The sequence below is a fragment of the Mastigoproctus giganteus genome, chromosome 4, assembly GCF_048544385.1.
Source record: "Mastigoproctus giganteus isolate SK-2022 chromosome 4, ASM4854438v1, whole genome shotgun sequence".
Taxonomy (NCBI): domain Eukaryota; kingdom Metazoa; phylum Arthropoda; class Arachnida; order Uropygi; family Thelyphonidae; genus Mastigoproctus; species Mastigoproctus giganteus.
Window position 1 is genome coordinate 145,694,097 of NC_143578.1, and position 27,207 is coordinate 145,721,303.

Genomic DNA, 27,207 nt, shown 5'->3' on the forward strand with positions numbered 1-27,207 from the left:
GAAATGTCTCTAACCCTTTCGTGAGTGTGTATGTATGTACTGCCATTTTACAGCAGTATTTGTCTGGTGATGCAAACTGTAATTCCATGCGTGGTGTTTGGTGGAAGAGATTCATCCATTTCCATGTCAGGTGGCACAGATGTTTTCAGTGCTCCACCTATCGATCATTATATTTGGGTAAGTGTCCTGTTTCTAAAATATATATTTATTGTTTATTAGGAGCATAATGCTGCTCTTTCAAGTGTCACTACCTTGCCTTCTCTTCAGTAATGGACCAGTTGAATTGTATCTCAAAGGAGGGACTAATGCTGAAATGGCACCTCAGATTGATTATACTTTGTTGGTAAGTAAATCATATTTGCTAATGGTTTTCAAAAAATCAAGTTTTTCAAGGATCATTTTAGAATCTAGCATTTCTAAAATGTTACTTGTAATCCTACAGAATGTTTGCTACAGATCATATGACTCCTATTGCATGATGTTGGTAAAAAGTGGCACTGTTATTTACCTACTTCATGCAGTATTTATCCCATCCCATTACAGTAGAAGAACTATAATGAAATGTGTTGTTATAAGGAAAATCACTTATACAACTAATATGCAAGTCCAGATCTTTTTTTTTTTTGTTGGCTTGTTGTAATGTAAATTCACTGATCGCACTGATTCATTCTCCATCAATTGATTTTCTACAATTATTTCCATCTGAAAATTGGCATCTGCATTTTTTTCTCTCTTTTTTTAAACCAGTTAGGACTGATTTTAAAAAAAAATATATAAAAAATACAAGTGTTCAGCTGCTAGCCATCATTCATTAATGGCGGCTTCCCTGGTGCCATGTAATTATTATAGTGTGTATCACAGTGCCTTTGCCTTTAATTGAAGTTTTGTTATTTAATTTATAGTTATAAGAATACAAAATATGAGAATCCAAAAAAGAAGTTTAATCAAGATTATAAGTTTAATCAAAAAAAGTTATACAAAAAGGAAAGAAAACTTAATTTATATATATATATTTTTTGTTGTTATAGTAATAACAAAACTAACTTTAATTAATCTGGGATTGTTCAGTGGCACTGCTCTTGCCTCCATGTGACAGGGCTAGTAATCGAGAAGAGAAGAGAAACTCTCTTAGAACTAAGTGAGAAAAAAATTGAATACCTGAAACCTACTGCTACTCTAAATGGCATCCAGATAATAAGAAAATGAATAGTCAGACAAAGAAAAGACACTTGCTATTACACCACTGTTCCTCATCATTCACTCAATCACTGAATGCAGTATGGAACTATATAGAGTAAAGTTCTATAAAATGGTTAATATTCAAGTAAAATGGTTAAGGTCTAATGACATTCAAGTAAAGCAACATGTCTAAATTACATTCAGAAATATTACTACAAGATCCAAGTTTGAGGGGTAATTACCCATAATTATAACATCACATACAACTTTAAACTCACTAAGTGGAATAGTATCAGTACAATTTGCTCTGTGTCCCAGAAGAAGAAATCCAAAATCAGAAGAAGAAATCTTGTCACACAATCTTTTAGTCTGATACAGACTAAAAGACTATGTAATAATAATAGTCACAGGAATATTATTTCAGGACTTATTTCCATTCCAAAGGTATGGAAATATTATTCTCACCAAGAACCTTTCTCATCTAAATTTAAAATTAGCATAGGGAGTGCATACCCTTTCAACAAGATTCGAGATGATATTCATTATATAAGTCAAAACTGAAGAAATTCTCTGGAATTTGGATGGAGAAGTTGATGAAATTAAATCAAATATGGTTATCCCCTCCATAGCACGGATATATAAAGCAGAAATATATGTTCATGTGCATGTTTTGCTTTTCTAGAGCAGAAAATGGAAGAGGCTAATAGCTTCACTTTTATATTTTCTGCCTGTAAATTGTTCCCCCCCCCCCCACAGCAGAATTAATAAAGTTTTTTTTTTTTTAAATAAAATGTGTGGGAAAAAACTGGTAATTCTGGAATCCTAACATTGTTCTTAACAGAAAATTATGCCATTGAAACAGAGAATTTTACATCAATGAAGAGGCCTGAACTGAAAGTGTATCAGATCCAACACCTGAATATCTGATAATCCATTCCACCAGTGAGAAACCTATAGGAAAAATGCCACTTTTCTTTATTCAGAAGGACTGAATAGATTTCCAGGCTCCCCCCAAATCTGTAAAATGGCTGTATTCTGTGTTCTTTGTTGAGGCCAAGTGTGAGAAACACTTAGAACATTTCCTTTGAGCTACCTCTACTGGGGGGATGCCAAACATGGTAATACTCCTATAAGACACTGAACATTTCAGAATCTGACTTCTTTGAAGTGTTTGAAGTGGAGAACTGTTCTGAACTGAAAATTCAAGGAGTGGTAGCTGCAAAAAATGTTTGTGCATAGGGAAGGGAATCTAGGCCCCATACTAGAAAAGTCATCCTTACTTTCATTATACTGCATCTCCAAACTCAGTTATAGCTGGGTACTTGTGCCACCTAACAAGGCTGTACATATATACACCTTGTTAGGCAGTGCAAGTACCCAGCTATAACTGAGTTTGGGGATGCAGTATATTGAAAGTAAGGATGTTTCTAGTATGGAGCCTAGATTTCCATCCCTATGCACAAACATTTGTTTTTCAGCTACCACTCCTTGAGTTTTCAGTTCAGAACAGTTCTCTCACACCTTAGTGGGTTGAGTATATCTACAGGTTTGAGTACTAGAAATATGGACGTTTGCAAAGGACCATGAAATTACTGTGAGTTCAGCTCTGAAATTGACAAGTGTTAACTGCCAAGGTGTGCACCCTGCTTACTCATGAGCAAAACCTGTAAATACTAATAAACCTTCATATTCTCAGAAGGTTGCAGGGAGCTGTTTCATCAGATAATTAGCAGAAATTACTATTCCACCTAAAGAGTCATTTACTCTCACTGCATACTATTTATTAAGCCTGCACACACACTGCACAAAAAGGCCAGTCAAGTTGACACTCCTGTATTGGTATCTCCTTCTGCACCTCTTCCTCCACCAAAACCTAGGTAAACAGAAATTGCAAAAAAATTTAGTACCTTGTGAAACAAGAAAACATGAATGTTGAGTAAAAGCAGGTACTTGGTGAGTCAGTCTTGAACCTTTTTGCAGAAGAAGAAGAAATGGACATAGGACAGCATCCATACTTCTCGGCGCCTCCGTAGCCAGGTGGGCAGGAGCAGCAGTGTGTACCACATGCTTCTTGATTAGACCGGGGTTCGAGCCCATGACTACCAAATACGGAGGATGCGGAAAGGTCAGGGAATGACCACCGCATATCCCCGGAGCAATATGGCCTTAGTTGCTAATGCTCCTAAAAAAAAAAAAAACAATAACCATACTTCTCCAAAAAAGATTAATTCAGGGCAGAGAAAACCAAACCCTTAGTGCTTTGGAAGCTGACTGATGGATCCATCAAGCCCATATAATTTGGAAGCTGACTGATGGATCCATCAAGCCCATATAATGAATAAATTCCTACAATGGAATTGCTGTGCATTCTGGAAAAATATAGATGGCATCAGGGTCCTTTTGCAGAAGTATAAACCCAGTTTGCTTTTACTTTCAGAAGTGCTTAAAGAAAAATGAAGAACCTTCTTTGCATAATATTAACATCATCTGTAAGGAGAGAACTGGAGATAAAACCTGTTTGTGGCAGAATTGCTATCTTGTGGTACCCAAATTCTATGTTGCTATCCTTGTGGGACCCAACCACCATGCCGCTTACCGGCAACATGGTGGTTGTAGCAATTCACCTTGCAAAAGGGTTTATATCAACAGTCTGCTATATCTGTTTGCCACCTGATATCCTCCAGACGGACCTCGATAATCTTATTGTGCAATTGCCTTCTCCTCTGTTACTTCTGTAGTTTATCAATGAACCTAAGATCCTATGGGGTAGTAATGATAGCTTTGGTATGGAAGGGAAGCCATAGAGCTCACTGATAATGACCTCTTCCTTCTAAGTGTTGGGAACTAATACCTTTTTCTTTGTTCTACCTGTATGTTTTCTGCCTGTGAACTGCCTGTGGAAGTGGCCACTTCCCTGTGATGACTTCATTACTTGGTGGGAGACCACAGCTTCCGTATAGGTTATCATGGTGGATAGATTAATCAGGCCAATTGGTGGAATACCTTTCAACATCTGTATTTAAACTTGTTGTGACCCTAAGCTATAAGATGTATGAGGCCCTTCTCTCTTACAGTTCACCTGTGACAATATTAAAAAAAGGATTTTTTTAAGATGGAGTGAGGCCCTAAGCTGTAGCTTGTTTAGCTTATATGTAAATCCAGCCCTGCAAATGCTGCCGGATGTTGGAATGCCTTTCAACATCTGGTTGTCTGACATCACTATAGTCAGTCAGGAGGAGCCTATCAACGATGTGGTGACACATCACAGAAAACATTGTCCATGCAGTTGCAATTCCAAAGGCACATCTATCCAGTTTCCATCATTCCCTAAACCATAGTGGAATGCAGAATGTACAACAGCAAAAAAAAAAAAAAAAAAAAAAGGTTCAACACAAGCTTTAGGGATATTCCGAAGATATCCTACTACTTCTAATCTTATAGCCTCTAAATGTTATGCAGTTGATCCTCTGTTACTCAGGTGACCAGCAATAATGTGTTCCACAGGTTTCTTCGCTGTTTTAACGTGTATGCTTGCCTAAACAACATTCTCTATGAATCACTCAGCTTCTGACAAGGCTGCACGCTAATATGTGTTTCCAGAAGGCCTGGGTTTCAATTAAAATCAAGTAGTTGGATTAGGACAAAATCTTGCACCCTCAAGCCCACTCAGACTTAATTAAAAGTAAGCCCGCAGCATCAAGATCGCGTTGTGATTAACTCAAAGGTTCTCGTTAAGGTGAACCTTGAGCCTGCATAACTCCAACTCAAAAAAAAAACTAGTCAATAATTATATAAATTATGTGTATCAGAGAATTGTCACAAGGCAAAATGATCAACAAAACAAGATTTATTAAACATAAGTATACAAAAGAGTATAATAGAACTGGTCAAAAATTAGAATAATTGGTATGTGATTATTAGGTAATTGGTATTTGATTGGTATGTGATTATTAGGTAATTAGAAGGCCTCCGTAGCCGAGTGGTCAGGAGCGGGAGTGCAGTGGCACACGCTCTTTGAGTAGACCGGGGTTCAAGCCCCTGACTGCTGAATACGGTCGATCTGCCAACCCGCACTGGACCAGCGTGGCAGATTATGGTCCATTTTCCCTCAGCATGAATTGTTGAGGAGGCTTCCATCCTGCAGTGGGTTGATAATGGCTGCAATTTACTTTTTTTTACTTTTTATTAGGTAATTTAACTGAATACAAGCAGTATCTTGCTGATAGCAGTATTACAGTTTTGTAAAGTTCTTCATGTGGCTTTTCAGCTAATGAATATACAATCTATGATGACAGTTATGTCATACAATTGTTCCATTAATTGAATAAGAATCATCTGTCAACATAATAATTACAATTAGTATTAAAACAACTAATTGGACAATTCGTGCTTACTATTAACTTCTAACTATAAAAATAGATATACATTTGTCTGAATGACTTGAATGAGAAGAGAGGTCAGTGTGTGTGTGAATTTAAGGCAAGTGAAAAGTATGATTAATTTCAAATGGTTGCGTTTATGTTGTTTCGGAAAAAGGCTATTCACTTACTGACAAAATGTCTCTTTCTCGGCGCTCCTTGGAACTACCATCTGATCCATAATTACGACTTTAGGCTATCTTCTTTCTTTCTCTCTCTGCCGACTTAATCTATTGCTTCGCTTCTTGAATCCGCTCTCCAACACCGAATCTCATGAAATCTACGTTATGACTGGCAAGAAGAACCTTTTTCCTTCCCCTTTTTCATATAAATACCTCTGGTTTTTCCCCCTTAATTTTCCCTGACGTGTTCTGAGATCACCAGGTCAATAATGCTGGGCAAAGAACTTCATTTTGGGGACTGTCAACTTTGTGAATTGTCACCACTATAAATGAAATATTGTGAGAAGAACAGAAATACCATGTTTGTGTAAGGCAGTTTCCTTTGTTTTAAAATCGCGTCATCGAACATAAATCGATATGCTTTTAAGAACGGAATTTTAGCAGGACAGTCATTGGGTTTATTAGTTTCGATTTCGTAAGGGATTAGGTCTCATGTTCTGATTTCTCACGCTCTTCTGACAAAGTCGCAAACTGCTCTTTTCGCTTGTGAGCAATTAAGCATACGCGGACTAGACTCCTTTACATCGAGGAGAGGGGTGACTGACGTCATTTAATTGCTCTGGGCACTAAACGTGGTGTATCGTTTCTTCAACCACAACTTCCCCCTAGGGAAGCAACCGACTGCCGTTATGAAACCGAAAGTTAAACTACTTCATTCCGTCAGATCAATCGTATAGACCATGGAAAAAGTATAGGACACTTTAAAGAATAAATGCTTCTAAGAAACAGGTGAAAGGGTTAAAAAATGATAGCATTTTTTAACACTTTAACAAATGCAATCTGGGAAAAAATTTGGAAAATTAAGTTTTCCAAATTAAGTACACATAGGAACCTTCATTGACTCTGGAATATAATAGAAGAAGACTTAACTGTGATAGTAAATGATCTTGGGAAAACCGTTTCCATCATCTCAGCAACATAATCTTGTTTCCCAGAGTTCCTGGCCTTGAAAAAAAAAAATGAAAAATAGGCACTTAAATTTTATATCAAAGAATTTTTACCTGTATAATGGCTATTTACCAGTGAAGAGTTGAGAACAGCTCTTGCCCTTATGAAGGCTAGTGCAGTTGTACTAGATGACATCCATAATTAAATAGATGTCATCTGGTACAACTTTCATCAAAATCTGTGGACCACCTGCTCCTGTACAACAGAATATTCCTTTAAGAGCAATTTTCCAGAAGCCAGGCACAAGGCCAACCATTCTTGCCTTTACTAAGCCAGGAAAGGATCCCAAATATCCAAAAAACTACTATTCTATTGCTCAGGCTAGCAATAAAATGAAAGTTTAAGCAACGGAACAATAGTTTCATTGCTCCCACTAGCCATTTGTGCAAAATCTTGGAGAGAATGGTCAATGTTCTTGTTATTTGTTTATTTAAAATCAAATCTCCTCTCCAGCATGCAGATATGTTTCCAGTCTAATCAAATGGGGTAAAGTGTACCTTTCTTTCGGATAAGTCTACTTTGCATCATTTGATTAGACTGGAAATATCTATCTGAGATGCTTTCTTAAAATGATATTACCTGGTGTCACTTCTCTTTGATATAGAAAAAGTACAAGACAACCTGGAGATTTTGTATTTTAAAAGACTTTTATTATAGGTTTAGTGTATGAGGTCATTTTACCCTTTTTTTATTAAACATTTTTTATCCTATCATTCTTTCCAAGTTCATGTAAGATCCATCCTTTCTCAGTCCTCTTCCTCAAAGATCAGTTTTAAGTGTTACCTTTTTTTTTCTCCTTTAAAGTGACTTCCATTACTGAACAATTTCTAACTATAAATAGTGCCCTTTAACCTAACGAAACTAAACATGACATATCAAAAAGCAAGAATTTGTGTACTACTTTCCAAATATCAATGAACTTCTGCATGCCCACGCAGTGACTGCCAAAACTCCTGTAGGAAGACACAGATATCATTATTCTTTCATTAGTTTTTTGCTAAAAATGCCATATGCTAATTACAGTATGAGAAGAAAGGAATAAGCTTGAATACACCTGTGTATTCATAGCTTAAATGTGACATAAATCTCCTTTGAATATCACACAAATGCTAAAACAACATTGTAAAGGAAAAAAGCATAAACTTCTTCATGTGCATCTCCAAAATAAATGGACATTGAAAGAAACAAAATGGCAATGAAGTAATACTAAAAATTATTCATGGAGAATTATTCATGGTTATGTATGCCTGAAAATAGTAGGTGTTTGAATATCTATCACAGACGTTCTTCCAGGTATGACAGACTAGGGGTTGCTATCTGGTAGTCTCAAAAGTTGATAAATAGATACTCAAATCCCACAGGTGGCTGAACTGAATTTCAGTGAAGAGTGGTCATTCTGTGACAATGAATGCCTCTGTTTGCACCTTCCCATTGGTGGGACTAGTAACCTTGGATATACCCCATCCCCACCATGTGCAAGGCTGAAACAATTCATCTAGTATACTGGAGGTGTCAAGGTGTGGTGCCCACACCACACAGAAGGATTTGGTGGGTGACTCATCATATAATGCAGTACCACCATTTTTGCTCATTGGTGGCTTGAAATGATGAAACTGGTGTGTAGCCTCTAATGCAAAGTTTCTGTAACCACTATCTCTCCATTATATGCAATATGAGTGATGTCTTTTGAGAATGTGTTGGGCATTGTGGTAAGAATATTCCTTACATTTCTAAAGTATAGTTCTAAAACATTTTTGCAGGCCAGTCACTGTATCGGCCACTAGACTGAATCTATTGGTAACTCTCTAGGAAGCATCCAGATCAGCTAGTGTGTGCATGCAGGAGGTATTGTCAAGGCCATATTTTGTGAAGCAGCTGATTATATTCTTACTTTGTGTACTATATCCAAAAATTTCATTAATTCATATAATTCATATGTCCCACCTCTCTGCACTTTTACTTTCTGTAACCACTATCTCTCATTATATGCAGTATGAGTGATGTCTTTTGAGAATGTGTTAGGCATTGTGGTGAAAATATTCCTTACATAGGGGCTCACATCTAGTGTGTATTGGCTTGGCACATCCAGGGTCCTGAGCTGGATATCATCATTCTTCTCTTTCTTGGTGATTCCTTTCTACTTCTGACTCTTGTTTTTCTCTCTCTCTCTCTCTCTCTCTCTCTCTCTCTCTCTCTCTCTCTCTCTCTCTCTCTCTCTCTCTCTCTCTGTGTTTCTCTGGGTAACTCAGAAATTTTTTTTTGGCTGGTGCAGCATAAGCCTCTGGCTTCCTTGCACTATATGGCTAATAATAATAAAAAAGTATAGTTCTAAAACATTTTTGCAGGCCAGTCACTATATAGGCCACTAGACTGAATCTATTGGTAACTCTCTAGGAAGCATCCAGATCAGTTTGTGTGTGTATGCAGGAGGTATTATCTAGGCCATTTTTTGTGAAGCAGCTTGATTATATCCTTACTTTATGTTCTATATCCAAAAATTTCATTAATTCATATATGTCCCACCTCTCTGCACTCTTACTTTATCTGTTGAATGCATCATGATTAGTTAAATTGGTAGAACAAACTTATCTGCAAAAAAGATGTAAACCTCACAAAAAAAATACCACCTCATTCATTTCACAGATATGTGGTCTCATTTCCAGTGTCAATCTGCCAAGCCCCAATCACCTTTTCCTGACAGCATCCTGATTGTCCATTGTCTTAACCACTACCCATTTCGTTGTCCTAATTATTCATTCTATGATTTCTTTTGTTCTAGTGGTGATACATATGCACATATCTGCTCTGATATTACTTATCAGAGGGTTCCAAACTTGAAATTACCTCATTTTGGCTTAAAATCACTCTATTTCTTTCTGTTAAGTTCATCTGTTGCCTCTGTCATTCTCCAAACTCTGATCTCTTTGGCTTTCTTTCTTTAAAATTCTTCTTTCACCAATCTAATTTTCCTAATAGTCTAATTTTTCTAACTTTCCCACACACCTCCAGCTTGTTTCAGTTTTCTAGTTATGCAGAAGCAGTTGATGGAGATGCCGAAGTTTTTGCTATTACCAATAACTTCATGCAACTTTTTCATTTACTTACCCACCATACCAGAGAATTCTAACCATACACCTAACACTCTTGATCTTTATCTCACCAGAGACCCTTCAAAAACAGACAGTTGATGTTTAGTGGTCATTTAGGCACCTCAAATCACAAATTAGTAATGGTCTCTACTCCAATGGAGTTTCTATATTATGGTCATTCTTGGCCTTGTTTTGTTTGCCATTACTGAAATTTTGAAATGGGATGATTTCTGTTTTTCTTTTTATTGGTGAGATTGCTGTTTTAAATCTTCTGATCCTAATGTTTGCTCAGGTCATGTCAGTGAAATTATGCTTGTGGGGATGAAATCCTTTATTCTGCATTCTGCCCTAAAATCTCTTGTTAAGACTGTTTAAGATAAAAATTTAACTTATCACAATTGGCTTGTAGCCAAATCCTAGCTTAATTTTATGCCAACAAAGTTTGCAACAGCTGTAAGATAGTTTTCTCAATCCAAACTTGATTCTGAACAATTTGAGTATGAAACTTGTTTCTTGTCAAAATGGTAATCAAGATTCTGGTCTCTCCAATGCCATTTTGTGTGACTTCTGCTCATCTATTCACCCACCACTGTTACAAGCTTATTGTTCTGTTGCATTCTTGGCTGAATATAAAGTTGACTTACTAGCATCCTACTTTTCTGTTAAATTTTGTATCGAGGGTCCTGATAAAGCATCTCCTGTTATACCCAGTCCACTCCACTCAGTGCTTCCCATGGTCTTCTGAAGAAGGATGTTAGAAAATTTCAAACAATCTTGATGTCATTAAAGCTCCAGGTTCTGATGGCATTTGTCCACTTATTCTCAAAACTTGTGCTGCTGTTCTGTGTTGCCTTTTTACACTTTCTTATTCCACTGTTTTTAATTCTGCTTGGAAGTTTGTTTATATCCAGCCATTTCCTAAAAAGAGTAACCAATTCTTCCATCCAACCAGTGCAGCTTGTCAGTGTTTCAGACTATGAAATTTGTTTTCTCAGTGTGCTGGCCCAATAACTGTACTGCCATCTAGTTATACTTCATATAAACGATCTGAAAAACTAAATCGATGATTGTATTCAATAGTTAATGGCAGTGTAGAAGTCACTAATAAATTATACTCTGAGTTAGAGTGAAGTATTTAGGCAAGCCATCAAGATCTAGTAAAGGCTTTTCTGGTGGTGAAATTGAGAAATTGTTAGACTTTTCTGAAGAAATTTGGTGGGGGGGGGGGAGAAGGAAACTTTTACAAATAAGATAGTCTCTGACTTCCATGTGGTGTTACTGCATTTAGTTTTTCTAAATAAACTAATTAACAGGAGTTTTTTGGAGTTATTATCAATGTGGTACTAAATGAAAAAAATGATAAAGAAATACTGGTGTGAAGAATGGACAAACAGAATTAAATTTTTCAAGAATTTATTTATCAGGAAGAGATTTCTGCAGATATTTTGGATGTTGCATCTCTGTCAGCCCACAAAAGGACAAAAAAGGAATTCAAAGTAGGGGCTCTAAAGTAAAAAAACATTGTTAATTATTCAGATGGAAGGCTTTATGAATATTTTCTACCAGGAAGAAATATTGCATTAGACCTTTTAAAACTGTTTTTGTCATGCTGGTTTGTATATTTACTCATGTAAACCCAAAAATAATTTTTGAACATTGCATTTCAATTAGTCATTTTTTTGTTTGTTAGAGTGTACTGCATGGGGAAGAAAGTGAAAATAATAATGCTGAACTGAAAAGGGTTAAATGCTAATTGCCAGGTAATTCTGTCCTGTATTTTTTCTTGCAAAAAGAAGTCTATTGCTCCTATGATATTATTTGATAACATTTGGATTTTTAGACAAGATCACATATCTCTATTAGGAACTATCCTGACTTCTAATCTCTCTTGGCATAATAATCACATCACAAGTATTGCTTTCTTTGCATAAAAAAGCTGTGTTTTCTTTTTCACTCTCAGGTGTTACATTTCTTCTACACAAATATTCACTCTCTATAAATCTCAAATGTGCTCTACCATGGGATGGTGTTTCCACATCTGGGTTAGTGCCCCAAAACTCTTTTAAGTGTACAGGCTCTATTCAGTAGAGGGCATGTGTAAATTTATTTCAACAGTTTTTAAATTTTACATTTTGGTAGTTTGATTACTATAGCAGACTGAACCAAAAGGATGAGTGTGACTTAGTCATAGGTATTTCTTCAGCTAGATGATGGAAAGCCTAAAACAAGAGGAGAAGATTCTGTTATTTTGTTCAGTGAGGAAATGCTTTACTGCATCATGTAATTATATTGTGTTAAAGTTCCCATTGAAAAATGGTGTTCTTGTTAATGCTGGTGGCCCAGATTTCATGAATTGGCAGTGTATCATTTCCAAATTTGAAATTTTTAGATAGGTTTCCAGTACTTCTTGTTTTCATTAAAGATAAATAAATACATGACGCAGTGAATGTTTTGCATCAGTTCTATCAGTCACTTTGAAAATCTACCAGATGCTATAATGGAAGAAAGAATTGATGTACTGTGGTCCTTGATTAGAAGCTGATAAATGCAAAAAGAAGTCAGGAATTTAACAAATTATCTCAATGATAATTTGTTACCTTCTTGGCATTTTAATAATTCCTCATAGTAATTCTGAGCATCAGAAAATATTTAACTTGTGGGGGAGGGGTTAAAAAAATTAATTCAGATCACTTTCTGGTGACACTTTGGAAATGACCTTGACAGTGATATCTGAATCCCAGTACCGTTATTGTAAACAAAACTTAGCCTCAGCATTTCTGAAGAGTTTAAAGTCTGCAATGGTATCTTTTTTGAAGCATTCATCGCCAGTTGATGTCTAACAGATAATCAAAACAGAATTTTACACAGAGAAAAATCTGGATAGGTTAATTGTGAAAGAATACTACTAGTAAATAGTCCTATGGCTGTATTTTAATATAGGATGTGTATTTTGTCAGTGAAATTTAATTTCCAGTGCAGTGCGTACTTTACAAATCCTTCTGCTTTTTCTGAAAAATTTCCTATTTTTTTGTGACAAATGCTTGCTTTTTGCAAAAAAAGAAACTTCTGAAAAAAGTTTTCTCCTTGCAATTTTCTGATTTTCAGCTTTTCGAAAGTCAAGAAGTTAGCAGATAAGTAAACACAAAGTATTAGAAGATGAGAAGAGTAGTTAAATGTGGGGGTGGAAGTATAATGACAGAAAACATAATTATGCTTTCAAGCACAAGGCAATTTTATAACAGTGTAATATAACAATATATAATCAGTGAATAATAACAGAAGATGGTTGTGCTAGACCTAAGGGGGGAAATATAAAGGAAAGAATAAGAAGGAAGATGGTAAGTAGAAGAGAATAAAGAAAGTGAAAATCTAAAAAATATTATGACAAGTAAATATTAATAAAATTGGAAAACTAAATAACTTAAGTAAAATAAATACAGCAATACCTTGCTTAGCATGGCTTCAAACAGCACGGGTTTCACTATAACACTTTTTTCAATTAAATTTAAGTTGAAAATTTACTGTACATATTAAAACTCATTCAATAGCCTAGGCACATACTCTACATATGTGCTGTGTTGTCGTAGCCTAGGTACGGGTACATATATGCTGCGATGCCAACTGTATTGTCTCATATATGCTGCACATATGACAGTAGTCCCCTCAGGCAGCCAGTGGCAACAGTGTCCACTTTTCTTAATTCCATCCTAATGAGTGATATGACAGCTTTTAAAACTTTTCATTTCACAATTTATTTTTTACCCCTCTAAATAAGATCGAAAATATATTTGCATCTTGGTTAGAAATCATTGCCAACAACATGCGTTATGTTTGGCAGCATGTTTTGCCCCATTTGGCAAATGATTTCATTGGTTTTGAATCACAAGTTCAGACAATTGCTGAAGACATTGTGAATATCGGAAAAGACTTGGGATTCGAAACTTTGGACACTGCCAACGTACATGACTGCATTGACTCACATGCTGCAACGGCGTCTCCGTAGCCAGGTGGGAAGGAGCAGCAGTGTGTAGTACACGCTTCTTGATTAGACCGAGGTTCGAGCCCGTCACCACCAAATACGGAGGATGCGGAAAGGTCAGGGAATGACCACCGCATATCCCGGAGCAATATGGCCTTAGTTGCTAATGCTCCTAAAAACCAAATAACAACAACAACAACAACATGCTGCAACTCTCCTTGAAATTGATAAGAAAATTGCATATGAAGAAGAGGAAAACAATTCTGACGTGGATAACACTGAAGTGGCACCAAAAGAATTTTCAACAGAAGAATCGAAGAAAGTTTTTTGGGGCTTGACGTTGCCTGCGAGCCAATTATGAATGGAGATCCAAATGTGTTGCATGTAGCATCCAGATACGGCAAATTTTATAAGATGGGATTCAATGCTACAAAGACTTGTATACCGAGAAAAAGAGATGACTTCACCAAACTTCATTTTTGAAATACCCAAATAAACAAAGCTTTTTTTTCATCTCTCATGATGTTACCTTTTCATTAATAAAATTTTTGCAGTATTTTTTATTTCAAATCCTTTTAATTGGCTATCAAGCGCAAATTGTTTATAGATTTATTATAATTTGTTTATAGACTGTTTCTCTGGTACGCATTCATTTAAAACTCTATTATAATTATACCTCAATCGGCGCGGTTTCACATAACACGGAACAGTTTCGGTACCAATTATCAGTGCTATGCGGGGTATTGCTGTACATTAAAAGTTATTAGAAGTTATAATATTAATGTAACAATGGGTGGGTGGGGTTAAAATTATTTTGGTATGTTAAAGGCAAAAAATAAAAAAAAAGGAGCATTGCTAGTTGTAGAAACATTAATAAGAAAATACGGATAATTCAGTCCTGGCTAAAATCATTTGTGATCTATCCAGGACATCAGCATTTCTTTCATTTTCTCAACCTTCAACTCATGCAGTATACTAAGTACTATAGGTTCTATTACCTTCCACGTTTGGGGCTTTCATAAAAAAAAAAAAAAGGAAAAAAAAATTGAAAAAAAAAAAAAAAAACCTGAAAGAAGCCAAAAACAGGTATAAATACAGTGAGAACTCTTATAACAGCAGTGATCTGGAGGGTAGTCCTGACACTCTGTTTGGATGATTGTGAAGTGAATAAAACTATAAAGAAAAACAAAATAAGGAAATATAGTATGTAAAATTTACTTTAATATTCAAATTGTTTATTGTCAGCAAAGGGAAAAATATTACAAAAATATACAATATTACAAATGGAAGTATATTCACAAAACAGTGTATGTGTGCAATATATAGCAATAGTAGTAGTAGTAGTAATGGCAAATGATGTAAGTAATCAAGCTTATATAGCAACAGCCAAAAAAAAAAAAAAAAAACCAGTTCATCCATACAGATTGGAAGCCTGTTCCAACGATCAACCACCTGCTAGCTGAAGGCAAACTTCTGCACCGACTGGACTGCTGGGTGGGTAAAGTGCCTGCCTGGCAACCCAAAGGTCGTGGGTTCAAATCCCGCCTCGGGCTTAGATCAGAGTAAATGCAAAAACTTTGGGAGGTGCATTATGGCCACAGAAGCCGATGCACCAACAACTAACAAAAAAAAAAAAAAAAAAAAATAAATAAATAAAGCAAACTTCTAGCTGAAGGCACATCTATCCTGCAACCATCCTTTCTCAACTTTAATTTATGCCCCGTCATGTGTGTAGTCCTAGCAAGTGGAAGAAAACCATTCAGCTTGCTCAATCCAGTCAAGGCTTTAAACACCTCAGTCACATCTCCCCACAGGTGCCTAGTCTTGAGACACTTCAATTTCCAGAACTGTTAAATTCAAGTGTCAAAATCAAATTGTCAATGTTAAACTTAAACTGCTGTTTCTCAGCCCATGGGCCCAATTTTTCTTGATCTTATTGTAGTAGTTCACCCTGATCACTGTCATTAGCCATCCTGCCAACCTTTGTATCATCTGCAAAATTAGACATTAAGCCTGTTATACCTTCATCAGTATCATTGATAAATATTTAAAACAACAATGGACCTAGCAGTGGACTCTGGGGAGCTCCACTAATAACATTAGTCCATGAAGAGCAGTGCCCATTGATAACCACTCTCTGTCTTCTTCCACTTAACCATCCCTTTATCCATAGCAGTAACTTGCCCTTAATGCCACATTGCTCCAGTTTGTACAGCAGTCTTTTATGTGCTTATGTGCAACAGTATCAAAAACTTTCCTGAAATCTAAGTATATGATGTCAAAATTATTTTTTCATCCAGTTCCTTGGTTGCTGCATCATAGTAACCTATCGGATTAGTTAGACAAGATTGCCCCTTAACAAATCCATGCTGTGATTGCAGTATAATTAGGTGCCTGTCCAAATGGTCTTGCATTACTTTAATTAATGATTCCATTATAATTTCCCTGGAACAGACATTAAACTAACAGGTTTGTAATTACCCATGTTGTCTTTTGATCCCCTTTATAATATTATGCACTTCTCCAGTCCACAGGGATCTTCTCTTAAATGAAGGATGCGCTCTTAATTATGACTAAGGGTTTGTTTACCTTCTTTGCTGTCTCCCTTAATATAATTGGATAGATTCCATCTGCCCCAGGTGCCTTTTTTATGTCCATCCTCAACAATTTCTCCTCCACTTTCCTTTCTGTTATCACAAAGTCACTTATCTCCTCATTAGAGTTTGATGAACTTCTGGCATCCCCTTCCCTAAAGAATTCCTCATGTGTGAATGTAGATATAAAATACTTGTTTAATTTGTCTGCAACCTAAGCAGGGATCATCAATGGTTAACCTTTAAACATCAAGTGCCCCAATGTGATTCAACCCCTTCCTTCCTTCTACTGTTAATATAAGCATAGAAGTCTTTGCTGTTTTTCTTTGCAATCTTTTCCAAAGACTGCTCATAATCTACCTTAGATTGCCTGATCTCCTTTGGTCTTGATTAGAGACTAATTTATGTCTACAATCGGCCTCTGTGTTGCCTAATAATTTGTGCATCCCATGCACTCTTCTTCTCTGCCACATGCCTCAATAGTTCATCTGACATCCATTTAGGTCTAGTCTTGAATGGTATTTCTTTGTTGGTATGAAAAGCCTAGTAGCTTCTTTGATTCCTTTCCATTTAGGATTTGCTGTTGGTAAAATCACTAGTTTATTCTACTACACACAATTTAAAAACTGTCTGAGAACTCTGTAGTCACCCTTACAAAAGCAAAATCCTTTCCCTTGACAGCAGTTATCTTTTATTAAATTCCACATTAGTACATTGTGATAGCTGCCACCCAGTGGGTCTTTTATCTGCAGATTCTTAATGAAATATCACTGCTGATAAGCAGATCAAAGTAGTATCATTGCTGATAAGCAAATTCCTCTTGTTGCCTCTCTAACATTGTGCTGTAGAAACCAGTCATCCAAGAAATCCACAAAAGTCTTTCTAGTGTGTGAGTGACCAACCCACAAATTCCAGTCAACATCTGGAAAGTTAAAATCCCTGATATTTGCTGGCCTACCCTATTTTCCTGTATAGCTGTTTGGTATATTCATCACAGTCATTAGGCCTATAATACACTCCTACTCTCAATTTTGTTTTCCCAGTGCTTACTTATATCTCACCAAATTGACTGAACATTGCACTCTTCACCCAAGTCAACTGGATGCACTGCTTTAGATTTAATATTCTTCTTAACTTATTCATCACCCTCTGCCACCTGTTCTGTCTGTCATTTTATTCTAATATTCTGATAATACATTACAATAATATATTCTAATAATAGCAGATTAGGGATTTACTTGCAGTATTGATTGCATTAATAGAAAATAAATAACTAAAATAATAACATACCAGCAAAGAGCAGCAGAAAGAGCATGAAAACAAATTACATAATAATCAAAGTAATGAAAATAATAGGGATTTCCAGAAATGGGAGAGCATCTTGTTGAACTTTACTGTTTTATGAAAAGACGTCCAAACTCATGTCATTTACTGATTTTACAACTCTGTTAAAGAACTGAAAGCTAAATGGTTTTGGATTGATTTGTCCTTTACAACTTTTGGGAAGTCGCTAAGAGGTCTTGCAGGGCAATTAAAGTCGATATGTTTTAAGAGTTGGGAAAATCAGTGGAGCTGAAAATAATTTTATTCAAAAGGCTGGAATCCATTATAGTCTGTTGATGTTTTAAATACAGTAAATGAAAATGGGTGCAGTAGTCATTATAGGATTTAGTAAAACAGTTTAATTGAGACGTATAGCAGATAAATCAGAAAATTGGATCGCAGACCTTCCAAAATTTTAATGAGACCAACACATATTCTACTGTTGAATATGTGGTGAATATGTGATTAGTAGAACATACAGTTTGTAAATAGTAATCATAGGAGCAACTTTGCCTAAATCCCTAATTGTACATTTAAGTTAGTCTAATATACGAGCAGCAAGTTTAGAAATAGAGAGTAAGTGAGAACCATAAGTAACATGATGATGAAATTAGCACCCAAATCTCTAATTTCAAAGATTCAGTTGATAGAATTAGTTCCCAAGCAATAATCAAATGTTATAAAAGATTGCTTATCATGATAAGTAAGAATAAAGCACCTTTCAAAGTTTACATGAAGACCATTAAAGGTCAATTGAACACATGTTCACAGGCCTTGTCAGATTGTGGATTTTCTTCCCTATATCTACTACATTGGATTGCATGAAGATTCATGCAATCTGACAAGGTAGATATAGGAGTGAATTTTGATATCATCATCATAAGTGAGGAATGTCCCTCAGGACAGAACCCTGAGAGATACCTCTCTTTAATTGTGAAAGGGATAGGGAATAACACTTATTTCTGGTTATTTTTTGATGAAAAGATGTTTAGTTGCACACAATTAAGCTAATTTAAGAAATTAAGCACATTTTTGCTGAAGTCCTTAAATGGTATTTTCAAAGTGAAAAATTACATAACTGACAAAAATGATGAATTTTCACTGCACTTTTCATTCTCTTACTGCACTTTTCACACTGTTCTGTAGTGTACCATAGTAAAGTATAGGGCATACTTTACTAGGGACATTACATAGTAAAGTATTACCCTATACTTTAATATGCATACAGATGATACAGGAGCATAAAAGATATACTAGCCAGTCCTTGGTGCTATAATTAGACAGTTTGGTTAAAATAAGATCAGTTGGAACAGTATCAAATGCTTTACTCAAAGCAAAGTAGATTGTGTCAAGTTGCAGGTTACAATCATTGCAAAATATGAGAAAAATAAAGTAGATTAATTGTAATTGATTTTCCTTTTAAAAAGCCATGGTGCTCACTTTGAAAACACCCTTTAGCAAAGCAGATAGCTGGATGAAAATAGCAGTTTCTATCAATTTGGCAAGGCATTATACAGATTATAGGACAATAAGATGAAACTAATGTTTTGTCATCCTTTTTTGAAAGATAGGAATGATGGAGGACTCTTTAAGACATTCAGGAAGAGTTCCGGTCAAGAAACAGGCTTTAATAAGATATAACTGAGAGCTAAGAGAAATATGTGTGTTTCCAGAAGGCCATAGGTAATTTATCAGGATTAGTATAGTACATAAGTTTGAATTTGTTTAAAGTTAGAAAAATTACATGGTCAGAAAATTCAAATTCAGTCAGACTATCAGTAGATAGATCACTAAAGTTGTTAGAGGGATAAATAATTGATGCTGAAGGATATGGACCAGTGTGATTATTGGCAGCAGGAATTCCAGCAAGCTTTAGGTAAACCCAGAAATGGTTAATGTTATTATTATTGACCTCAGTATTTTGAATAAAGTAGGACCAATCACATTTTAATAATAATTTCAGTTTTCTTCTTAAGGTAGAAAATTTGAAATAGCACTGATACATTGGTAGTTGCCTCCAGGATCCATGAGCTCTGAGTTTTGAATTGAACAGTTTAGCAGCCTCATTATAGAGAACTAGGGATATCTACAAACTTTATTAGATTTACGGTGGGTAGGAAATTTGTTAAGAACCAAAAAAAAAAAAAAAAAAGATATTGTTTTACAGAATATCACAGATGAGATTAGGATCTTGCATTTAAATTAATTATTTTGGTGTAAATACCATAATTCATGAGAAATCTGAAGCCAATTAATATATTTGAAGTTGAAGAACATGATGTGAGAAGTGACAGAGGGATTTATTGATCATTCTATTTGAAAAGTTCAGTATAAGCTGAAATTGCAGAGGCAGATGATCTGAAGAGGCAAGCAGTATACGAAGATCATTCAGTCAAGGCTGCAAAAAACATCGTGAGCAAACCAGTCGAGAAGAACAGGCGGGATTTAGACCCGGGCGAGGATGCTGTGATCAAATCTTCGCCATCTGTCAACTGATGGAGGAGAGTATCCGGTATGGACAGCGAGCCGTCATTGTTTTTATTGACTTTAAGTCTGCTTTCGACTGTGTCCACCGGCCTGCCTTATGGAAATTGCTAGAGGTCGAACATGTACCTTGAAAAGTCATCACACTCCTCCAAACTGCATACAATGGTTTAACCAGCCAGGTGCGCATCCAGAATGATTTATCTGAGGAATTTACCATCCAAACTGGAGTCCACCAAGGGGACGTGGCCTCCCTATTGCTTTTTAACATCGTGGTTGACACCATTATGAGGCAAGCATTCAGCAACAGACGGGGTATACAATATGGCAAGGATCACTATGTGACTGGCTTGATGTTTGCCAACGATAGTGCTATCTTTGCCAGAAACGACGCTGAAGCCACGGACATCCTCTGTGACATTGGCCGCATTGCCCGGCCATACGGGTTGAAGATCAATGCTGATAAGACAAAGGCCCTGACAACAGACGGGTCGCAAGCCATCATCTATCTCGAAGGCGTCCAGATCGAGCAAGTGCAGGACTTTAAATACCTTGGGTCGCTGGTCCAGGAGAAGAAAGTTGCATCCACCGTGGAGATCCACAGCAGAATTGGACAGGCGGCCACTGCGTTCGCCTCTCTCAAATGGTGTCTGTGGAAGAAGACCAACATTTCCTCAAAGACTAAAATCAGACTCTTCCGGACTTTGATCCTGCCCATTCTCCTTTATGGATCGGAAACATGGATTTGTCTCAAGCTAGATTTAAACAAACTTGAGGTATTCCAAATGCGATGCCTGCAGCAGATCCTGGGCATCTCACTTCGCAACCACATCACTAATGATACCATCCGCGCCAGATGCCAACAGCAAACAACCATCGCCGACCAAATCCAGAAGCAAAGGCTTAGATGGTTCCTCCACGTATGTAGAATGGGTGTAAATAGAATACCATCCACACTCCTTTGGAGACGACCCACCCAATGGAGCATTCAACGGACCGCACCTAGGAAAACGTGGGCCAAGCAAGTGGAAAATGACCTGAAGAGCCGACGTCTCGACCTTAATCAGGCCAGGACTGATGCCATGGATTGTAAAGCATGGAAGAACATCACAGAGCAAGTCCGAAGCCCTGCGGCACCTACAGCAGCATACTGGTTGCGTGGCCAACTGCCTCCTCCAGCCGCCAGCTAAGGACCGAAGAAGAAGTATAACATAGTGAACAGAAAATACGAGGTCTAGAAAATGAGAGGCATGTTTAGGAAGAAAACAATATTGTTTTCTTTCTAAACTTGCAATAATTGGTTAAGAAAAAAAGGTTGTAGGTAATTCAGAATTTCTTGGGGTCAACATCCCCAAGAGTTTTTTCTTTCTTTCTTTGGTAGTTATTGGCGCATTGGCTTCTGTGGCCATAATGCACCTCCCAAGGTTTTTGCAGTACTTTGATCCAAGCCCGAGGCGGGATTCGAACCCGCGACCTTTGGGTTGCCAGGCAGGTGCTTTACCCACCCGGCTAGCCCGGTCGGCAGTCCCCAAGAGTAACAAATATAGTATTTGGGAGGAATGCAGTTATATACTGTTCAAGTTCCATTTCAAGAATTGAAAGTTGTGAGTTTGAAATAGATGAGGGAAGGTAGATCACAATAACCACCAATAAGCAAGTTGGCATTGCATGACTACAGAAATGCTTTCAAATTTGTAAAATTGTCTTTAATAGAGAGTGATGCAGAATAATAGCAACTCCACTGCCTCATGCTGGGGAAGTGGAGTTGTTATTATATCCAACTATTATTCTATCAAGCCTGTTAATATTGAATAATGAGGCTACAATCTCACTATTTAGTATGTTGGGAGTGAGCCATGTTTCTATTAGAATTAAGAATTGAAATGCAGCAGATGTAAGAGCAAGTTTGATTTCTGAGATATGAGCAAGAATACTCCTGCAGTTCTGATAAGAAAAAATTAAGATATAATGTTTCAGGACCTCTGTTATTATTGTAATTGTACTGGTTTTACTGGTATTTGTGGTGTACAGAAAGGATAGACAGGATAGGAAGGGAGGAGGTGTTATGCTGTTAATAAAGAAAAACATAAAATCAAAAGAAGTGCATCCAGTTGATATAGATGAACAGTGCACTGTTGAGTCAGTTTGGTGTGCAAAAGCACTGCGAAAGCAAAAATTAGAGTAGGAGTATGTTATAGGCCTAATGACTTGAATGAGTACAATGAACAATTGTACAGAGAAATAGTGGGCTAGTAAATCGGAATGTCTTATAATGGGGGATTTTAACTTCCCAGATATTGACTGGAACTTGTGGTTGGTCACTCACACACTAGTCAAACTTTTGTGGATTTATTGGATGATTGTTTTCTGCAGCAGCATGTTCGAGAGGCAACCAGAGAAAGTAATACTCTTGATCTGGTTATCAGCAGTGATCATTCATGTATTAGGAATTTGCAGATAAAAGAACCACTAGGTGGCAGTGATCACAGTGTACTAACGTGGGATTTACTTAAAGATTTAATTACCATCAGGGGTAAAGGAAAGGGTTTTTGCTTCCGTAAAGGCGAGTACAGTGGTCTCCGACAGTTTTTAAATTCTGTACAGTGGGATCAACTGACGATATTACCAACAGTAAATTCTAAGTGGGAAGCATTCAAGGAATTTATCGTGGGTGCTACTAAAAGTTTCATACCTATTAAGAAATATTGTTCAAGGTTTAGGCCTAAATGGTTGTCAAATGAACTAATGAGACTCGTAACAGAGAAGAAAAATTCATGGAATGCATATAAATTATCAAGCGACTCAGAAGCCTATGGCAGATATAAGTTAATCTGTAATCAGGTCACAAAGGAGGTTCGGCAGGCGAAGGCAGATTACGAGAAATCCTTCGCAAAAGATGCTAAGAAAAACAGCAAGGATTTCTTTACTTATATAAACTCTAAAAGGAAGGGGATGAATCTGATTGGTCCACTTGACATCGATGATTCGACTGTTGATGATCCTGCTCAGATAGCAAACAAACTGAATGAGTATTTTGCATCTACATTCACACGTGAGGAATTATTAAGGTTTGAAAATGGCAGAAGGTTATCAAATTGTAGCAGGGTGCTTAATGATCTTGTAATAACTGAGAGCAAAGTGGAAGAGAAATTGTTGAAGTTAAACGTAAGAAAAGCACCTGGGATGGATGGGATCTATCCAGTTATATTAAAGGAGGCGGCAAAGCAACTAAGCAAACCCTTACCCATAATTATGAGAGCATCCTTGGACTCAGGGGAGGTTCCCATGGACTGGAGATGTGCAAATGTATCCCCAATTCACAAAGGGGGATCAAAGGGTAACACGAGTAATTACAGACCAGTTAGTTTAACTTCTGTTCCGGGTAAAATAATGGAGTCACTGGTTAAAGATGCATTGCAGGATCATCTAGACAAGACTGCAGCAATAATTCAGACACAGCATGGGTTTGTTAAGGGAAAGTCTTGTCTGACAAATTTGATAGGATATTATGATGTGGTTACAAAGGAACTGGATGCAAAAAATAATTTTTATATCATATATTTGGATTTCAGGAAAGCGTTTGACACTGTTGCGCATGGAAGACTATTGTACAAATTGGAGCAGAATGGTATTAAGGGTAAGTTGCTACAATGGATAAAAGGATGGTTAAGTGCGAGAAGACAGAGGGTGGTAATCAATGGGTGCTGCTCTTCTTGGACTAATGTTATTAGTGGAGTCCCACAGGGTTCGGTGTTAGGTCCACTGTTGTTTTGTATATTTATCAATGATATTGATGAAGGTATATCAGGCTTAATGTCGAAGTTTGCAGATGATACAAAGGTTGGCAGGGTTGTTAATGACAGTAATGGCAGTGTGCTACTGCAACAGGATCTAGATAATTTGGGCAGATGGGCTAAGAAGTGGCAACTGAAGTTTAACCTTGACAAATGCAAAGTACTGCATATGGGTAGAAGTAACCCCAGAGAAATGTACCAACTGTGTGTACTACACTTAAGGTGGTAGAAAATGAAAAAGACCTGGGAGTAATTGTGCAGTCAGATATGAAGTTCTCTGAGCAATGCAGACAGGTGCCAGGGCAGGTCATGGGGTTTTGTCAATGATATATAGGAATTTTGCTAGCAGGGAAAAGGAGGTGATTATCCCTCTGTATAAGGCAATGGTCAGGCCACACCTTGAGTACTGCGTACAGGTCTGGAGGCCTCATTTTAGGAAGGATGTCGATTTGCTTGAGAGTGTACAGAGAAGGGCAACAAGATTGGTGAGGGGAATGAAGGGATCCTCTTACCAAGAGAGGCTTAAGTTCTGCAAATTGCAGTGGCTGGAGACTAGGCACCTGCGCGGTGATCTGATTGAGGTATATAAGGCCTTGAATGGGTTGAGCACGCTGAATTCTGACGGGATCCTTCCACTTGTTCAGATTACGAACCTAAGGGGGCATAAATTCAAATTAAGAAAAGACAGATGTAGAATAGATGTGCGGAAATTTGCCTTTAGCCAGCGGGTGGTTAATTGCTGGAACAAACTTCCATCTGTCATTGTGGAAGTTGATAGGTTGAATAAATTTAAGGAGGAACTGGACAGGCATTTGGAGGGAATGGTGTGATTTTTTTTTTTTTTTTTTTTTTTTGGCTGATGCTGCATAAGCTCATACATTTGCTTTCTTGCATCACATGCCACTACTACTACTACTACTGTTGATACAAGAGTTATGTTACATAGCAGATTTAGTAAATGGGTTGTGTGAATGATTGTGTGTAGTTACAGTGGAATGATTTAATTGCTGTGCTGACCTTTCAGAATCCATAGGACTAAATTTGTTTTTTGACTGAAGATTTATGTATGGTAAGACCAGGTCCCATCTGGGTAAGTAGCAGGATCAAATTAGCATTAGCATTATGCTAATGCTAATGAAATAAAACATTTACATGGGATTCACTGAAAGTGATAAGAAAGGTTGCATATTGATCAAGGTAATGAGAATTTTGGTTGAAGACTTAGTTTGATTTGATAGGTTTCATCAAAACTGTAAGATTGTATATCGCCTTCGGTGGTATCTGAATCCGAACGAGTAAGAACAAGATTGGCTTTTTGGGAACTGCCTTTAAGGCTTGGTTGAAAGTGGTGTTTGTAAATTTTAAATTCTTTAATTTTCCTTGAATATTCTGTTTTATTATTTCGAACTGAGCAGAGAAATGCAGTGCATTTTAGCATTAGCATAGACACATGATGCAAGAAAGCAAGCTTATATAGCATCAGCCAAAAAAAAAAAAAAAAAAAAAAAACCCCTTCTCATTTCACCCATTCACTCATCCAAAGGTTTGTCTAGTTCTGCCTTGAATCTATTTAAGCTATCAACTTCTACAATGACAGATGGAAGTTTTTTTTTTAGTATTATTTGATTTTCTCATTCTAGACATTGGCTTTGTTTCATCATGAATAAGGTGGGTTGTTGTTGTTATTTGGTTTTTAGGAGCATTAGCAACTAAGGCCATATTGCTCCAGAGATATGTGGTGGTCATTCCCTGACCTTTCAGCATCATCCGTATTTGGTGGTCACGGGCTCGAACCCCAGTCTAATCAAGAAGCGTGTGCTACGCACTGCTGCTCCTGCCCACCTGGCTACGGAGGCCCCGAATAAGGTGGGATTCCTTTTGTTGTTGTGTATGTTGAAACAGAAGCAAAAGATTTATGACTAAGAGATGCTTGCTAATAAGTGCAGCAGAGGAAGCACCACAAGCAGTGTTGTTCATTGAGTCAGAATTGTTATTAGAAGCTAACTTTTCTGAATAAGTAACTTTTGAAGCCAGTGTGAAAGAGCTGAGGTACTTCAGATATAATGGCTGCTTTGGTCATTTTACAAAGGTGTAAATTAGAATAAGGCACAGCTGTGTTTGCAGCTAGTGGTAGCTGTAAGTGAGGGAGAAGGCAGACTTTTCACATTTTTGTGAATAGTGAGTTAGTAAGTTATCAGTCTGTACTTTTTTTTTTTTTAGCAGACTTCAAACCGACAAAATCAGTTTTTAGTTGAGATTTCTACAAATAGTAATGTGGTTGAATAGGAGCTGGTATTAAATTGAGATGGAGACACAGACAGGCATTCAACATGCATGACAGGTGAGGGAAATGATGAAAATTTTGATTAAAGCTTTTCTTGGTCAGTTTTAATTAAAGAAATCATTAAATCATTTGCAAAATATCATGCTGGGTGTTCTTGATTTAATTATTTAATTTAAGATATTATCCTGAGTGTTCCATGATTTAATTCTTTTGTTCTATATTGCATAGCATCTTTAGCAAGCTGATTATTTACAGATTTTATAGAATTAGTATTAGTAGTAGCAAATAATGCAAGAAAGCAGGCTTATAAAGCATCAGCCAAGGAGGAGAAAAAAAAAAAAAACCCTACACACTTCACCCATCTATACTCTCCCAGAAGTTATCTACTCCTTCCTTGAATTTATTCAAACTACCCACTTCCACAGCAACAAATGGAAGTTTGTTCTAACAATCAACCACCTGCTGGCTGAAGGCAAACTTCTGCACATTTATCCTGCAACCAACCAGTCTTCCTCAATTTGAATTTATACCCCCTCGTGTGTAGTCTCACCAAGAGGAAGAATGCAATCAGTATTTAGTCAGTCTGTTCAATGCCTTAAACACCTCAATCAGATCACCTCGCAAGGTGCCTAGTCTCCAGACATTTCAATTTGCAGAACTGAAGCCTTTCAAGGTAAGAACACCCCTTTGTTCTTCTCATCTCATTGCCCTTCTCTGTACCCATTCCAGCAGATCTACATCCTTCCTGAAGTGAGGCCTCCAGACCTGTATACCTTACTTACGATGCAGCTTAACCACAGCCATGTATAAGGGGATAATTAAAGTAGTATGTCATTACTACTTTTTTTTTTTTTTTTTTGTCTATCATAAACTGCATTTAATTCAGAAAAAATTGTAAGCACAAATTTCTATTCCATCCACACTTGACGATAG

General features: G+C 36.9%; 1 protein-coding gene across 3 annotated transcripts in view; it reads left to right on the forward strand.

Annotated features, from left to right (window-relative positions):
* LOC150087115 (RNA 3'-terminal phosphate cyclase-like) overlaps positions 1–27,207 on the forward strand; it is a 197,812-nt gene that overhangs the window by 72,594 nt on the left and 98,011 nt on the right. For all 3 annotated transcript variants that reach the window (XM_090371821.1, XM_090371820.1, XM_090371823.1), the window contains one exon: positions 220–343. In XM_090371821.1, coding sequence (XP_090227947.1) covers positions 220–343 — 124 coding nt within the window. The remainder of the gene's footprint in view (positions 1–219; positions 344–27,207) is intronic.